The sequence below is a fragment of the Lissotriton vulgaris genome, chromosome 12, assembly GCF_964263255.1.
Source record: "Lissotriton vulgaris chromosome 12, aLisVul1.2, whole genome shotgun sequence".
In the NCBI taxonomy this organism is placed as follows: Eukaryota; Metazoa; Chordata; class Amphibia; order Caudata; family Salamandridae; genus Lissotriton; species Lissotriton vulgaris.
This window is the reverse complement of record NC_141700.1, coordinates 800,881,652-800,899,426: the sequence shown is the minus strand read 5'-3', so window position 1 is coordinate 800,899,426 and position 17,775 is coordinate 800,881,652. Positions and strand designations below refer to the sequence as shown.

Below are 17,775 nucleotides of genomic sequence, written 5' to 3'. Positions count from 1 at the left end.
TGCCAGAGTGTGCAGGAGAGTGAAGCGTGCCAGAGTGTGCAGGAGAGTGAAGCGTGCCAGAGTGAGCAGGAGAGTGAAGCGTGCCAGAGTGAGCAGGAGAGTGAAGCGTGCCAGAGTGAGCAGGAGAGTGAAGCGAGCCAGGATTTTAACTCCTCTGGTTTTAGGACAGTGAGGTTCTTTTCTGTTGTGTTTGCCCTCGGTTGACCCTGGGCTCTAGCCTCTCGCCAGTGCCTGCAGCAGACAGTACTCTCCCTCTCAATCTTACAGTAGTATCTTCCATGTATTCATTTAAACTGTCTTTCCAAAGTGGTACCTCTTAAGTGCTATATTTTGTAGTGGTACCTTTTAAAGTTTCTTGTGCTATCTTCTACGGTGCTATCTTCCAGATACTATCTTACAGCAGTGACTCTCACATACAGCCTTTCAGAGGTATTGTCTGCACATCTTTCAAATACATTTACGTGGGATCGCTCATAAACTACACATTTATACTCATTTTACTCACCCAACAATGAACTTGTGGTCACGTGATTTCTAGCTCAACGTGGCGAGCACGAGGGGCGTCCTCGTCGGTGATCTCCACGACGAGTAATGTATCCGGAAGGAGACCCTCAGCGCCCTTTGTGAACATAATGATCAACTGCAGAGTCGCGTCTTCCTGGTCTTCCAGCTCGTCGTGTTGTTCCATCACCATCTCCTCCTTTTCGCACACTTCTTCCTGGAGTTCCACCTCGCCGTGCAGTTCCACCTCGCCGTGCAGTTCCACCTCGCTGTGCAGTTCCACCTTGCCATCAAGTTCCACCTCTCCTTGCAGTTCCACATCTCCATGTAAATCCACTGTGTCCTGTTCCACTTCTTCCTGATATGCCACCTCCCTTTCAAGCTCAACCTCTTCGTGCAATTCCACCACGTCGTAGTGCAGTTCTACCTCTTCATGCATTACCGCCTCTTCGTGGTACAGTTCTGCCTCTTCCTGGTGCCGTTCTACCTCTTCCTGTTGCAATTCCTCCTCTTCCTGTTGCAGTTCCACCTCTTCGTGGTACAGTACCGCCTCTTCGTGGTACAGTACCGCCTCTTCGTGGTACAGTTCCGCCTCTTCGTGGTACAGTTCTGCCTCTTCGTGGTACAGTTCCGCCTCTTCGTAGTACAGTTCCGCCTCTTCGTGGTACAGTGCCACCTCTTTGTGCAGTTCCACCTTGTCCTGCAGCTCCATCTCTCCCGGCATCTCATTCTCCGCTTCTTCTGGCGACCCCGGAAGTCCCTGCTGCTCTACCCCTTCCTCCCGCTCGCTCTCTGAACTGACCGTCTTCCATGGTACGTCCAGGTATTGCTGAACTGTGCTGACTGTGCAGCGTCTCTGGGGGTCAAAAGTCAGCATCTGCTTGACACAGTCCTGGGCCTGGGGTGTGAACTGCTGCCAGTATCTGGGAGTGGGTGCACTGGTCCCTCTCGCCTGCCACCAGTACAGGTCCTTGTAGTGTCTGTCGGAGGGCAGGGCGCGCTCCCAGGGAAAGAAGCCGGTCAGCGTGGTCACCATGAGCACGGCCAAGGCCCAGACGTCGATGCTGGGGTGCAGGACCATGGAGTCGGGGTCCCTCAGACGGCACAGCTCGGGGGCCATGTAGGGGTTGGTGCAGGACATAGCGGCGATACTGAAGCCGGTCAGGCTGGTCAGGCCGAAGTCGCTCAGCTTGACGCAGTGGCACTCGGGGTCCATCAGCATGACGTTGTCCGGTTTGACGTCTCTGTGCACCAGCCCCAGGCTGTGCATGTAATGCAGCGCGCTGGAGATCTGCAGGGTGCAACGCTTCACCAGGACTTCAGGGACCCCCTCCTGGAGAGACAGGGTACAAGACAAAAACAGGAGATCAGTAAAAGAGACAGAGACATGATGGTCACAGGGCTTAATTTGAGGCAGTGGTTTCTTATGCAAGGCACTAGCACCTAATTCTCAAGACTTGCACTAATGACAATCCATCACATGCTGGCGCTGTCTGTCTAATTTTGAGATGAGCACAACAACTGTGTTTAACTATTCAACATTCATTGAAAATAAATAATGTATGCTGACCAAGCCATTCTTAAAGCTTTTGGGGGCCTGGAGTGGTCTGAATCGTTACACTTGTAGGGTGTGATGGTTGGTAGATGTGTGTTTACTGTCATTGGCAGCGCTGGCAGGGGCAATGGGGGGGGTGCAGGCTGCAGTGGACACCAGAGCCGGGATGGCAGCCAGAGGCCTGGGCTAGGCAGGAACCGAGCCTGGAGGTGGGTTAAAGGGGTGCTCAGTTGGCTATGGGAAGCGACCGACAGGAGGCACTAGTTTCTTTTAGTGGTGAGCGGTGACGTCAGGGGTGCTGTCGACCACTTACAGAATAGCGCTGAGCGCCAATTTGGGGTCATTGTAGGCCCGGGGGGTTGACCCATGCGAGGTCATGGCTGCCTCGGAGGATGGCAACGCATGTTCGATGGTAGCAAAGATGGGTGACTGTGCACTGTATGTTTTAAAGCGCACTCAGGGTGCATTAAACGCAACAAGAGACTCCTCGTTTTGGAGGGCAGCGTGCACCGGAGGCCAGCAGGAGGCGCCGGGACAGAGGTCGAAGTGGGCGGGATCGCTGTAGTATTTTATCAAAAACACTTCACCTGGTTTATGGTAAAAGGCAACTGTCTCTTGTGGTTAGTTCTGGCATTTGAGACGCCTCAGCTGAAGTGGAGGTGAGACAGTCCCCTATGTGTGTAAGGAGGGAGGGACAGACAGACGGACAAATAACAAGTCATCTGGCCAGGGTGCTGCCGTCAGACAGAAATGCAGATGAGCGCATTTGGTTATTCTGTAAATGTTCAGGTGCTTGGAGGCCGGAGGCGGCTTTGATTGATGGAGCCTTTGAGGAGTGTTCTCTCTGGGAGGTGTTGACGTCTAAAACTCAACCACACTAGTCACTGTTCCTCTCTCCCCAACCAGGATTGAGATACATGGCTCTCTGCTGACACCCACAGGCCGCTGCAGCCATTGCATCAAGCAACAGAAGTTTCATAGTGTAAAATGGGGCAACTCTCACTTATTAGTACAACTTGCATTATTATGCATTTAAGGTTTTTATTATTTTAGCTTGAAGGTGAGTCGTCATTAACATAGTTCTAGAATATTTTGTTGTTTTTAACCCCGCCCCGACAGTCACTGGCCCCGCCCCATTGGACTCGGGGTCACAGTTTCTGGACTTTTAATGATGCGCGTCCACTGCTGGGTTTGTGGGGTCACTCAGAGTTCTGGTCGGGTCACGGTTCCAGGGTACAATAGTGTGGCCTTGGCAATTTTTGAATAATTATTGATTTGCCACATAACTTAGCCCTCTCGTGCCCATAATTCTAGTGACCCCCGACATTAAGGGGTGATGCTTAATAATATGGAGGTGGCGGGTGCCCCCTCGGTACTAGCAAGTACCCCCCCCCCCCGTATTGCCCAGCCATTCCCCCCTGTCCTACAGCTGCCGTGTGTGTCTGTGGTGTTTCAAGGGAAAAAGGGGAAAGGCTGGGTCCTGTCCCTGACCGGCTGGACCACTCTTATTGGACAAACAAAACAAGTGCCGGACAGTATCAATTGGTAGACACAAGTACACACCTAGTATAATAGATTGCTAGGCTGACAAACCATCAGCGTTTAGTCACTTGTATTTTTATGAAAAAAAGTTTGTGAAAAAAATGCATTTTTTTCACAAACTTTTTTTCATAAAAATACAAGTGACTAAACACTGATGGTTTGTCAGCCTAGCAATCTATTATACTAGGTGTGTACTTGTGTCTACCAATTGATACTGTCCGGCACTTGTTTTGTTTGTCCAATGTGGTGTTTCAAGGCACGGGCGGATTGGTGAAACGTGTCAGTGTCTGCGTAGCGCTTTGATATGTAGTTTATTGGGGTTCGCAGCGCTGCGTTGTTGGGATGTTGGACAGATGAATCTGTAGTTCTGGTGAGGATGAGGCCTAAATGTACCACCTTTAAAAGTGTCTTTAGATTCGACAGGACCCTGGCACAGAGGGCGGCAGGTGGCCATGCCCCACTAGTCCCCCTCCCCCCGGGGTCCCCCCCAGTCTTACCCCTGGCATCAGAAGAGACTGCAGGCTCCCCGCCGGTGCCACCTCCTGCGCAAAGACGTAGTGGCGGCCAGTCTGCCAGGCCGCCAGCAGGGTGCTGATGATGCCAGGGTGGGCGCTGAGGAGCAGAGAGAGGCTGAACTCCAGCAGGAAGACGTCACGCGGCACGCGCTCCTTGGGGAGCAGCTTGAGGGCCACGCCGACACCTGTGGGGGCAAGAAACACCCGGTAAATCAGGGGGGCCTGGCCGGTGCCCCACAAGACCCTAGCCCCACACAGAAAGAACCCTTGACCCTCACAGATCCCTCACATTGAGCTATCTCGGGGCGGTGCCCACCCCGCCCCACAGAGGGGCCCCTGGGACTCCGCAGCCTTTAGACTGGAGGGGGCCCTCCCTGATGTGCGCCCCCCACCCCCACTCCTGCTAGAGACACCCCGCTTACCTGAGCCCCGCTGCTTGGCCAGCACCACCTGCCCGTAGGCGCCTCGACCCAGCTCTCCGAGGACTTCGAAGCGCTCCGTGAGCTCCATGGTGGCCAGGCGCTCCGACGTCACGGACACCATCCGGGCCAGCAGCCTCTGCGTGGACTTCACCGCGCCGGGGGGGTCCATGGGTCTGGAAAACACAAGAGGCCGGTCAGCCAGGCGTGTGTGGCACTGGAGGGGCAGGAATGGGTCTGCCCCGCACCTGCCCCAAAACAGGCAGCTTGTCCTGTACATATACGCGAGGCCTGACCTCCAGGGCGGGAGGGTGAGCGCCCCTCATTCTGCCCTCAAGGCCCGCGCCCTGAACTCTAGAGCCCTCCAGTCTACCCCCCCAACCCCTCCCCACTCCAAACCATCTAGCCCACTCCCTCCCAGCCCACCCAGCCACTCTCCCAAAACGACCCCAGGCCTACCTAATAAGTCTAGCCTGCCCATTCTGCTAGTAAGTTTGCTACTCTGCCCACTCCAGTCACCCCCTCCCACAGGCCCATCTATTGCTGCGCCATCCCCGATGCCACCCGAAGGGAAGTGAAAGCTGCCACGACGCGGGAGGGGGGGGTGGGGGGGTCGTGATCACCAGATCCCGTAACTGAGATAGAAACATAAATAGGTGTAAAAAAGCAGCGCCGGGAGTGGAGGGGATAGGCCAGGAAGGGGGCCGAGCCAGGCACAGCGATGGAGCCAAGAAAAGAAGGGTCAAGGTGAAATCACCGGCTGTTGATGTCAATATCAGGGATAGCGGAAGTGACATCACTGACCATTGGCCGATGTCATCAAGACCCTGGAGAGCACGGCCGGCGAGTGATGGGACCACACGAGGCTAGCGGCGTGGGCCACTTACTGGCGTCTGGCACCGGGGGGCATCTTACTGGGGTGACCTCGTCTTGATTCCACCCCATGCCTCTCCCCTCCTGCCTCATTAGCTATCTCTGGGGCGGGTCCCCTGTCGCCCTAATCTCCCTGTCTGTAGCCCTTTTCCAAACTGTCTCTTTCTCTCCTTTCTTCTCAGGCTCTGCCCGAGTCTGGACTCCCAAAAATGAGTGTCTGCAAGCACCGGCACAAATGAAGCCAGGACCTTCCGCCTACAGACCGGCGCGGGAAGAACCAGAGGGGACATGACCTCCATGCATGGCTCCTGCACTACCCCATGTGTGGGGACCCACCCTGCCCACTCCTGCGTCCACCTGAGGGGAGACTGCCCGTGCACTGCGCTGTACTGGGGGCTTCTGCACACAAGAACCCGGCACTAGGGCGCAGCGCCCACCGCCCGTGACTCAAGGCACCAAGGCGCTAAAACTCAGGGCTTCTACACCCACTGCCCCTGCGTCACGGCGCTGCACCCACGACCACTGCACCAAGGACATGCGCCCACACCCCCGGCACAAGGCGCTAAACCCCACGAGTTCCCCACACACTGCCCCCCAATACGACGCTGCGCCATTCCCGTTCTAAGCCGGGCCCCCCTGGCGCATGGAGGGAATGATTCACCCTGGCACCGGTGTCACCTGCAGACGCACCGTCTTACCTTGAGCAGGTCCGGTGACCTCCGGCGAAGCTCCGATGATTGTTGGGGGGGGGGGGGGGGACCTCTGGGTCGAGCCCCTCCTGTCCCAGAAGTCGCAGGTCAAAGGGCAGGTCACGGGGTGTCCTGAGGTAGCAGTACAGCGCCCTGATGCCCGGGTCCGTCCTCCCTTCACAATGTCCAGCAGAGTGCCCGCCCGGGGGTTATATGTACGTGACCCGCAGCTGCAGACCACCCCGAGGGGCGGGGCCTTCCCTGGCGCCCCCCTGAGCTCAGCCAATCACAGGGCTCCCCGCGAGCGTGCACGAATGAGCCCCGAAAAGGTGAGAACAACTGGGGGCGAAGAGGCAAGGGGGGCTGGGGCGGAGTCACATCGCTTCTTCACTTCACGTGGTACTTTTAGATTTAAACTGAATGTGTCTGTGCATAGAAAGAGCGTCCTAAAGCTTGGACCGACCTTGTGTGCAACAATATACATAATCCGGACAGAGTCACCGACAAACCGAACAGATAAATAGCATTTTGGCGGCAAGATAAGTTGTTAACGGCCTGGAAACTTTGTGCTCTTTGTGTATTTGTCGTTAAAGCTGAATTCTGTTCTTTTCCTCCGTTCGTAAATTCGCTGCTTCATTAAAAGGGGCGCCCTTTTATTTCGCCCCTTTTACCAATGACTTCCAACCCCTCCCCGCGGGGAGTGACGGGGGTGAGGACCTCAAAATGGAGGAGCGTTGAGTCCAGGACAACGCAGGGCAATGGTCAGGTAAAAAGTTCATTATGAAAAGGACCGGACCTCCTGTTCTCTGACAGCTTCCGGCGCACGAGGCCTCACCGGACAGATACTTCCGGCGCACGAGGCCTCACCAGGACAGATGCTCCCGGTGCACGAGGCCTCACCAGGACAGATGCTTCCGGTGCACGAGGCCTCACCAGGACAGATGCTCCCGGTGCACGAGGCCTCACCAGGACAGATGCTTCCGGTGCACGAGGCCTCACCAGGACAGATGCTCCCTGCTCACGAGACCTCACCAGGACAGATGCTTCCTGCACACGAGGCCTCACCTGGAGAGATGCTTCCGGCACACGAGGCCTCACCAGGACAGATGCTTCCTGCACACGAGGCCTCACCTGGAGAGATGCTTCCTGCACACGAGGCCTCACCTGGACTGATGCTTCCCGCACACGAGGACTCACCAGGACTGATGCTTCCGGCAAAAGAGGCCTCACCAGGACAGATGCTTCTGGCACACGAAGCCTCACCAGGACTGATGCTTCCAGCACACGATGCCTCACCAGGACAGATGCTTCCTGCACACAAGGACTCACCAGGACTGATGCTTCCGGCACACGAGGACTCACCAGGACAGATGCTCCCGGCACACGAGGCCTCACCAGGACAGATGCTTCCTGCACACAAGGACTCACCAGGACTGATGCTTCCTGGCACACGAGGACTCACCAGGACAGATGCTTTCTGCACACAAGGACTCACCAGGACTGATGATTCCGGCACACGAGGACTCACCAGGACAGATGCTCCCGGCACACGAGGCCTCACCAGGACTGATGCTTCGGGCGCACGAGGCCTCACTAGGACTGATGCTTCCTGCACACGAGGCCTCACTAGGACTGATGCTTCCTGCACAAAAGGCCTCACCTGGACTGATGCTTCCTGCACACGAGGCCTCACCTGGACTGATGCTTCCTGCACACAAGGCCTCACCTGGACTGATGCTTCCTGCACACGAGGCCTCACTAGGACTAATGCTTCCTGCTCACAAGGCCTCACCAGGACAGATACTTCCGGCACACGAGGCCTCACCAGGACAGATGCTTCCTGCACACGAGACCTCACCAGGACAGATGCTTCCATCACACGAGGACTCACCAGGTCAGATGCTTCCAGCGCACGAGGCCTCACCAGGATAGATGCTTCCTGCTCACAAGGCCTCACCAGGACAGATGCTTCCGGCACACGAGGCCTCACCAGGACAGATGCTTCTTGCACTCGAGGCTTCACCAGAACAGATGCTTCCATCACACTAGGACTCACCAGGACAGACGCTTCCGGTGCTCGAGGCCTCACCAGGACAGGTGCTTCAGGCACACAAGGACTCACCAGGACAGCCGCTTCCTGAACACGAGGACTCACCAGGACAGATGCTTCCAGAGCACGAGGCCTCACCCGGACAGACGCTTCTGGCGCACAAGGCCTCACCAGGACAGATGCTTCTTGCACTCGAGGCCTCACCAGAACAGATGCTTCCATCACACGAGGACTCACCAGGACAGATGCTTCCAGCGCACAAGGCCTCACCAGGACAGGTGCTTCCGGCACACAAGGACTCACCAGGACAGACGCTTCCGGTGCACAAGGACTCACCAGGACAGACGCTTCCTGAACACGAGGACTCACCAGGACAGATGCTTCCAGAGCACGAGGCCTCACCCGGACAGACGCTTCTGGCGCACAAGGCCTCACCAGGACAGATGCTTCCTGCACACAAGACCTCACCAGGACAGACGCTTCCTGAACACAAGGACTCACCAGGACAGATGCTTCCGGCACACAAGGCCTCACCAGGACAGACACTTCCTGAACACGAGGCCTTATCAGGACAGATACTTCCGGCGCACGAGGACTCACCAGGTTAGATGCTTCCGGCACACGATGTTAAAAGCAAAACTACAATCTTGAACATCACCTGCGCCATCTTGTCTGATAGAAGTTCCTACGTGCACATAAACTGCAGTCATTCTGACCAACCTCAGCCATTTTGTATTCCGTTGGTCACCTTTTGTTTCACCCTGCCCTTACTAGCATCTCTCTGGACAACCTGGTATGTGAGCTGGGGGCTATAAACTATTGCCACGACAAACATCAACTTGCTGCCACAAGCTCGTTTTTCCTCTCATCTCTGTTTACAGGCAAACCCATGGACACCCTTACACAAACAGGTTCCAAATACCAAACAGACTCTTGCAAACATGGTTTATTGCACTGCACACAGCAAGACTTGTTTTTGCCAACAATGGGACCTGTTTTTATCAACAGAACGGACTCTTAGATCTGGCCGGTCTCACATGTTTAGACCCTGAAGCAAGGTCCAGCTGCAAGATTAGATTGTCTGTTTTGACCTGGGTGGGAGGAGAATTAATGTTAGGCTTGTGTAACCATGTGGATGGAACAATGTTGGGCTTGTGTGACAAACCTGCCTGGGGCGGAGACTCCAAGCCTGTAACCAGGATAAATAAAACAAATGTATTGTGTCAAACCTGTATAAAAGGGAGAGCCAGAATGAGTTGGCAGCAGAACACCTCAGCAGATTACCACGATGTCTGTTGACATGAGAAATAAACTTGTTTCTTGTCTTCCAGTTTCCAGCGCCTGCCTCATTATTTTGATAGTAAATCAAGTAAATTAAAGGTGACCCTGGGCCAGGCAGCATCTGGGGTTTTAGGAGATTAGCTGCTTTTCACAATTGGCGACCCAACGTTGGGGCCCATCAGCGACACGTGGGTCCGGTAGAGACGTGCTAACGACAGAGTGAACGACTAAATGATTGGAGTGCACCTGCCTGAAAGAGACCCTCGTCTGGCTGCCGATCGACTGAACTTCACCGGTTTCGAACGGACCTCTCTCGAGTGGCCTGCGGTCCTGACTGGGACCTTACAGGAACGCCGCATTGATTGTTGGAGTAAGAGGACAACCTGGTGCTGGAAGGGGACGACGAAGAACTGTCCATGCGGTCCGGGTAAGGTCGTGAAAAACAACTCTAATTGAGTTTGATTGATTGATTGTTAGCTCGAATACTAGTATTCCCCTTTGAAGTTATTTGAGACATTCCCTGCTCGCAAACAACAGACAATAGGAATATTCTCTCTCTTTGCAGACAGCGTAGTGCAGACTTTTATCTACAGCTCTATTGAGATATTTATATTGATCGATAAATACGTCATGCCTGTTATGTCTAAATTGTTTGGAAATTGTTTTGGACCGGACCGTTTAATAGAGGTCAGTCATCCGGCACCACCAGAGGGCACCCCTAATAAGGACATGTTTGTAAAATATGGATTAGCCACTGTAGCTTATAGTGAACTGTGGCATAAACGCACCAGGAAGGACCGGGTAAATCAGTGGCCACTGACGGGATCTTTCGACCCCGCTGAAATGGAAATGCTAGAAATAGCCCTTCACAAAAAGAAAACTACACCAGCTATGCTTGATAGTTTTGGTTTGTGGCAGAAAGGAGCAGCCCAACGAAAGAAAAGAAACAAAGCTAAATTAGATAAAGAAATGCGAAAATCAGCGCACCAAGCTTGTAAAAAGTTAGAAGCAGACATAAAAGAAAGAGAAACCGATAGAAAGGAACAAGAGTCAAAGATTTCAGGTCAATACCCTGTTAGAACGCCCTCAACTCTTTACCCCGAGTTACCGGCGAAACAAAGAGCAGATGACGATTTATTATTAGGTTCACCGATCATCTACATGCCACCTCCTTACGCCCCTACCATCCTGTAGTACAACGCCAGGAACCCCAAAATATAGCCAGAGATGGCACCATTGTCTCGGTCTCCACTGCCTCTGCACCAACCGAATCTCTTGCACCAAATGCCTCATCAATAGATACAGTAGTAGAAGTAAAATCAAAGGAAAGAGGGTTGCCTAGGGTCCCGCGATTAAGTAAAAATGAGCGAGCAGGCATTGATAAAACAGTTAAAACCCTCATGGATAGGAAAGAGACCGAAGAATATGTAACTGACATATGCAACTCCTATGTCGAAAACCACAAACGATACTTTATTGTGCGCCTCTGTTACCACATTCTTACTGCGTATGAAGAGAAATACCAGGATGTAGGGCCCAAGCTACTAGTGGCTCTTTATAGGAAAGTAGACACTGGAGATGAAGGCAACAACGATGTGACAGAACTCTTTTTATCCACACTAGAAGTATTCCGTCATCTCATAGAACAAGGACAGGTAGATAAGGACAGGACATCTAAAATAGCAGGACCCCCGATAGAAAAACCAGATAGCTTGATGCCGATAACAGAAGCTGCCCCTCACTGGGTTCCTCCTAGAGGACAAGGGACTAACGACGATATAATCCACCAAGACGCTAGAGGAAGGGTGCGCTACAATTGGGTGTATCAGCCATGGGACAGACAGGATATCTTGACAATCTGTAAATCCTTGCTAGATTTACGAAAGAACCCCACCGCCTTTTACACCGAGCTAGGTACCGTTTTGGGATCAACAATAATGACACCTGCCGACATAGACTTGTTCTTCGGGTTATGTCTGCCAGCGGATGTGTGGAAACAGATTAGGAAAGTAGACCACACAGAACTACTCGGTCATACCTGGGAACAACTCAGCACACTTGATAAACAGAGAAACCCTGGTCAGAAACCAGTAAAAGCTATATTAGACCTCCCTGACAAGATAGTACAGAAAGTAAAAACTATGATCCCGGAGAAAAAGATCGACTGGTCCATAGTAACAGGGTGCCGCCAGAAACCACAAGAAGATGTCTCGGAGTATTTCTCCAGATTCGAAACAGTGTTCTCCGATTACAGCGGACAATGCATTTCCACCGCAACTGGACACCACTTGTTTGTACAGAATTATGTTAAGGGATTGCTGCCGGAAGTATCGCAGAAGCTGCAGACCTGCGAAAGCAGCTGGGCAGTCTCTAAACCAGCGGCCATCCTCCAGATGGCCCAGTACTATGAACACCAGAAAAATGAAAATGATAGGGCTACAGAAAAGAAAAAGAAGGACTTGAAGGAAAGAGTAATGATAGCGCAACTTCAAGGGGGGAATACTGGAAGGGAGCAATATAAGGGAGGATGCCAGCAGAATACCTCTAGAGCGCAGCCGCCCAGAAATAGTTCATCGATGCCATATACAGGACGTCAAGACCTAGGACAGGATCAAAGTGCGTTTTGTAAGTAGTACGGACACTGGAAGTCCCAATGCCCGATTCTGTTAGGAATCGGTAGGGGCAGAGGGGCGAGGGAAATAGTAAGTGGACAGAGAGGAAGAGGACGCGGGAGAGGATACATGAATGAAGCTAGCGAGGAAAGGCCAGGAAGGGCGAACACATTTGATCACCCCAGACAGAACCAGTACCAACAGTCAGATTACGACAACACGTCCGACTTCGTGTAGGACAGCCAAGGGCAAGGGAGGGATCCAGTCGAGCTCTAGGTTGATCAGCAGGACCCTTATGTTACCGCAAAGGTCCTGGGCAAAAAGTCACCATTTTTGGTAGACACGGGAGCAATACATGGTGCACTATCCAAACGACTGATTCCAAGGGAACCCTTGTCTGGCTCACATGTGACTTCAATAGGATTTGATTGTACGCCCTCCACCAACCCTTTGTCCAGACCGATCCCTTTTAATCTTGAAAACAATATTATCGACACAACATTCCTTCTCTCTTCCAACACCCCGGGCGCCATTATGGGTCTCGACCTTTTGAAACACTTCCATGCGACTATCAGATGCTCACCGGACGGAGTACGTGTCATCCTGTATGACAACCCCCAACGCCATAGAGAGAACCCTTTTCAGCACATGTTTTCCATCTCCGAGACTGACGCATCCCTACTAGACACTTTGCCATCACACTTATGGGCTAGGGCTGATTCAGACGTAGGACGAATGATGATTGACCCAGTACACCTAACAATACGACAGGACGCAACCCTACTGAAAATACCACAGTAAAAAATATCGCTAGAGGGTGAGAAAGCACTGACAAAGATCATACACTATTTGGTAGAGGCAGGGGTGGTAGAGGAAGTAGTGAGCAACATTTGTAACAGTCCCATACTACCGATTGTAAAGAGACAGGGAGAGGGAAACGGGAAAGCCTACCGCTTCATCATTGACCTGCAGGAGGTAAACAAAATTTTAGTACCACAATACCCAGTAGTTTCCGACATCGCGAAAATGTTGACATTAATCCCCTCCACTGCCACCACCTTCACTGTGATAGACCTCAAGAATGCCTTCTTTTCCATACTTATACACAAGGACAGCCGCTATATTTTTGGATTTACCCTAAATTCTCGTTTGTATAGATTTTGTAGAGCACCCCAGGGGTACACAGAGAGCCCTAGCATCTATAGCCAGGCGCTTAAAAGACAGTTGGACGTCATACAATTGCCAGACGGAGTAGCGTTAATAAAATATGTAGATGACATCCTTCTAGCAGCAGACACCATACCAATAGCCGTCATAGCCACCATCAAACTACCCCATTTCCTTGCTGAGAATGGTCACTGTGAGAGGTTGGCCTGGTATATGATGTTTACTATTCTAGTGAGCACCTTGCACCAGTCCAAACAACCCTTATGGTGATGGTTGTAAAGTCATGGTCAGGTTGCCTGTAGATCTTATTCTTCACAGGCAGACTGTCACCAGTGTCCACCTCATGAATGCACCAGTTAGTCTGACTAGGCGTTAGTGAAAACATATGTCTAAAAGACTGTAGAACTTGTCAGTGAGGCTTCCAGCTAAGGCCACACCATCAACTGAACCATCATCAGGCTTCTGAGTCAACAGGTCTGGGAGAGGGTCACTCTCTCCCTCCTGCCCCTCATCTGTAGCCATGAGCAAGCCCATGTCTGCCCTGTCAACATATGCTTTGAGTCTGTTGACATGGAGCACCCTGTGGGGGCTCCTGGGAGTGCCTAGGTCCACCAAGTAGGTAACCTCTCCCTGGTGGCCGGAAGCCCTCGGAAAAGCACCCATCCCGACAGACCACGCACAGAACCTAGGCGTCATCCTGGATTCTTCACTCTCAATGAACAGACAAGTCAGCGCTGTATCCTCTTCCTGCTTCAACATTCTTCGCATGCTCAGAAAAACATTTCGCTGGATCCCCACCGAAACAAGGAAAACAGTCACCCATGCTCTGGTCACGAGCCGACTGGACTACGGAAACACCCTCTACGCAGGCACTACCGCTAAACTCCAGAAGAAACTCCAACGAATCCAAAACGCCTCAGCCAGATTCATATTAGACATCCCACGCAACGAACACATCTCTGGTCACCTTAAAGACCTCCACTGGCTACCCGTCAATAAGAGGATCACTTTCCGACTGCTAACCCACGCACACAAATCACTCTACGACATCGGACCAGAATGCCTCAACTCACGACTGTCCTTCTACACACCCTCCCGCCAACTACGTTCTTCCAGCCAAGACCTCGCCACTGTACCTCGCATCAACAAGACCACCATGGGAGGCAGATCCTTCTCATACCTGGCTGCTAAAACATGGAACTCACTCCCCGCCTACCTTCGCCTCACCCAGAACCACCTAGCATTCAGAAAGCAACTTAAAACGTGGATATTTGACAAGTAATACTCCTCCCCTTTCTAAGCGCCTTGAGACCCTCTGGGTATGTAGTGCGCTATATAAATTCTCTGACTTGACTTGACTTGACTTTTTCTCAACAATGGTGTGGGGTCCAGACCATTTGTCTTGGAATGCTGCTGGGGCCACTGGCTCAAACACCCACACCTTCTGTCCTGGCTGGTACTCAGTCAACTCAGCACAGCCTTTTGGTCATGCCAAGCTTTTTGAAGTTCTTGGCTAGCCTCAAGGTTTTTAGAAGCCTTCTTCATATACTCAGCCATCCTGGAGCGGAGACCAAGTACATAGTCCCCTATGTCTTGTTTAGACTTTTTGAGAGGTAACTCCCATCCTTCCTTCACCAGACATAGGGGCCCCCTTACAGGATGTCCAACCAAAAGTTCAAAAGGGTTGTAGCCAACCCCCTTCTGTGGGACCTCTCTGTAAGCAAACAGAAGGCATGGTAGAAGGATGTCCCATATTCGCCTAAGCTTTTCAGGTAAACCCTTGATCATACCCTTCAAGGTCTTGTTGAATCTTTCAACAAGTCCATTGCACTGTGGATGGTAAGGAGTAGTGAATTTATAATTTACACCACACTCTTTCCACATTGCAGTCAAATATTTTGACATAAAGTTTGCACCTCTGTCGAATACTACTTCCTTCGGAAAGCCCACTCTTGAGAACTCCCAGGAGGGCCCTGGCCACAACAGGAGCTGTTGTGGTCCTTAGGGGAATAGCCTCTGGATACCTGGTGGCATGATCCACTACCACCAGTATAAATCTGTGCCCAGATGCTGTTTTGGGATCCATGGATCCAACAATGTCTATCCCAACTCTTTCAAAGGGTACCCCCACCACAGGTAGTGGTATCAGGGGGGTCTTTGTGGTACCACCTGCTTTGCCACTGGCTTGCCAGGTTACACAGGAGCGACAACACTCCTTGGTATCTTCTGACATATGGGCCAGTGAAAGTGAGGGACAAGCCTGTCCCAAGTCTTGTTCTGGCCCAAGTGTCCTGCTAAAGGAATATCATGGGCTAAGGTAAGAAGGAAACCCCTGAAGGACTGAGGTATAACCAACCCCCTGGAAGCACCAGGCTTGGGGTCTCTAGCCTCAGAATAAAGGAGTACTTCATCCCAGTCCACTTTGTGGGTACCTGTAGCATTCCCAGCAGCCTCAGAAGCAGCTTTCTGTCTGAGGGGTTCAAGAGAGGGATAGTCTAACTGTGCCTGCCTCAGGTCTGCCCTTGAAGGTCCCCCTGTCCAAAGAAACTCAACCTGGTCATGTCTAGGCTCTTCTGGGACAGTTCCCTCAGAGGTCCCAAAATCTTCTTCCTGTGAAGGCTGATGTTCACTTGTAGGCAGGGGTGAAGGCACTGCCTTTACCCTACTGCTCTTTCTCTTGGGAGGCACTTGGTCCATAGTTTCAGGATCCAAGGCCTGTTCAGTTAGGCACTTTTTGGCCTGTGACCTGGTCATAGCAATGACTTGTGATGATATACCTAACATCTCAGCTTGAGTCCTATACTCCACTTCTGACCATAGTGAGGATTCAAGGTCATTGCCCAACAGACATTCATCAGGGAGATCTGCACTTACCACAACTCAGTTGAGGCCAGTTACCCCTCCCCAGGAGAAATTAACAACTGCCACACTATGTGTAGTAGTGACATTGCTAGCATTGGTCACCAGGTAATTGTCACCCAGTACAATCTGTCCAGGATCCACAAAGTTAGGTGTCACCATTGTGACACTGGCACATGTGTCCCTGTAGGCCTGAGCCACTTTTTCATTTATCAAAGGTGTTTGCCTGTACTTGCCCAGAGTACTGGGACTCACAGTAGAGGACATAGCCATGTCCAAATCACAGACAAGAACAGCCTGAGTTGGTTTTCTGACTAGGCCAGAATCCATCTCAGTTCCCAGGGTTAACCCTACTCCAGCCTTGGGTTGAGAACTACCACTGCCAGCTGAACTAGGGGGTGCAGTTGCCTTAGGGGCAGCAACGGTAGGGGCTGAATCTTTCTTGGTGCAGTCACTGGTCCAGTTACTAGTGGATTTACATACATTACACCAACGTTTTCTTTTGCCATCTTTCTTCTTCTTCTTTGAAGTTTGGGACCCCCCTCATTGGACTTTTGGGGCCTTGTAGAAGACTTCTGGTCTTTTTGTTTCTGATCTCCACCCTTCTGGTCTGCCTTTTTCTGATCACCACCTTAGACCTGCTTTTTCTGCTTAATGCTGGTTCCCCAATTCTTGGGGAGAGGTCATATCTGAGTCAATCAGGTGTTGATGCAACAACTGGTTCTGACAATTGTTAAGTATTTGCTCTCTCATGATCAAATTATACAATCCTGTATAGTCCTTAACTTTACTTCCCAACAACCAGCCTTCCAGAGCCTTAGTGGCACAATTAACAAAATCAGTCCAGTCCTGAGTCTGTGTCTTCTGGGTATCTCTGAACATCAACCTGTACTGTTCAGTGGTTAAGCCAAACCCATCAATCAGAGCACTCTTCAGGACAGTGTAGTTGTTAGCATCCTCATCACTAACTGTGAGGAGCTTATCTCTACCTTTTTCTGAAAAGGAGAGCCACAAGATTGCTGCCCACTGACTTTGAGGTACCTGCTGTACTTTGCAGGCCCTCTCCAAAGCAGTTATCCATTTGTGGATGTCATCCCCAGCTTTGTAGGGGGGCACAATCTTACTCAGGTTTCTATTTTCATAGGACCTGTCTTTATCCTTAGGGATATTGCTGCCACCAGTGGGCTCTAGCCCATCTAACTTCCTTTCTCTCTCAAAAGCAAGTTTTTCCTTGGCTAGGGCAAGTTGCTCTCTCTCAATTCTGAGATTGACTTCCCTCATCCTAGCCTGGTGTCCTCTCCTCTGAGGAGAAGTCATTCCCCTCTGAGAACCCCCAGAAGCATTGGAATGAAAATAGTCACCTGAGCGAGATCTATTCCTCCTATACCTCGGATTAAGCCCACTTGAAGGCCTGAATGGGGCTGTCACCAGTCCAAACAACCCTTATGGTGATGGTTGTAAAGTCAAACTTATAGACCAGCTTTCCTAGTGGTAGCATGGACAACGCAGTCTTAGGCTAAACTCAAGAGGGCATGTGAAGCCAGATGTTTTACCATATTTGACCCCTTTAATATCAAATGAAAGGACACCACACAGGATATATATCAAATATATATGTTATTTATTTCTAGACAATCCCTCTGAACTCTTTATGAGGTCAGAGGCACAAGCACAATACAAGATATTTAATTAAAATACAATACGTTGCACAA

At 51.5% G+C, this 17,775-nt stretch overlaps 1 protein-coding gene across 1 annotated transcript; it reads right to left on the bottom strand.

The window, feature by feature from the left end:
- Positions 1 to 523: 523 nt before the first annotated feature.
- Positions 524 to 8,135, bottom strand: LOC147678778 (uncharacterized). The gene is made up of 5 exons (XM_086945731.1): positions 7,590 to 8,135; positions 6,930 to 7,504; positions 4,536 to 4,708; positions 4,096 to 4,298; positions 524 to 1,834 (listed from the first exon to the last, which is right to left on the bottom strand). Exons 1-5 carry the CDS (start codon positions 8,133 to 8,135, stop codon positions 524 to 526), a joined length of 2,808 nt encoding a protein of 935 aa, XP_086801857.1.
- Positions 8,136 to 17,775: the final 9,640 nt, after the last annotated feature.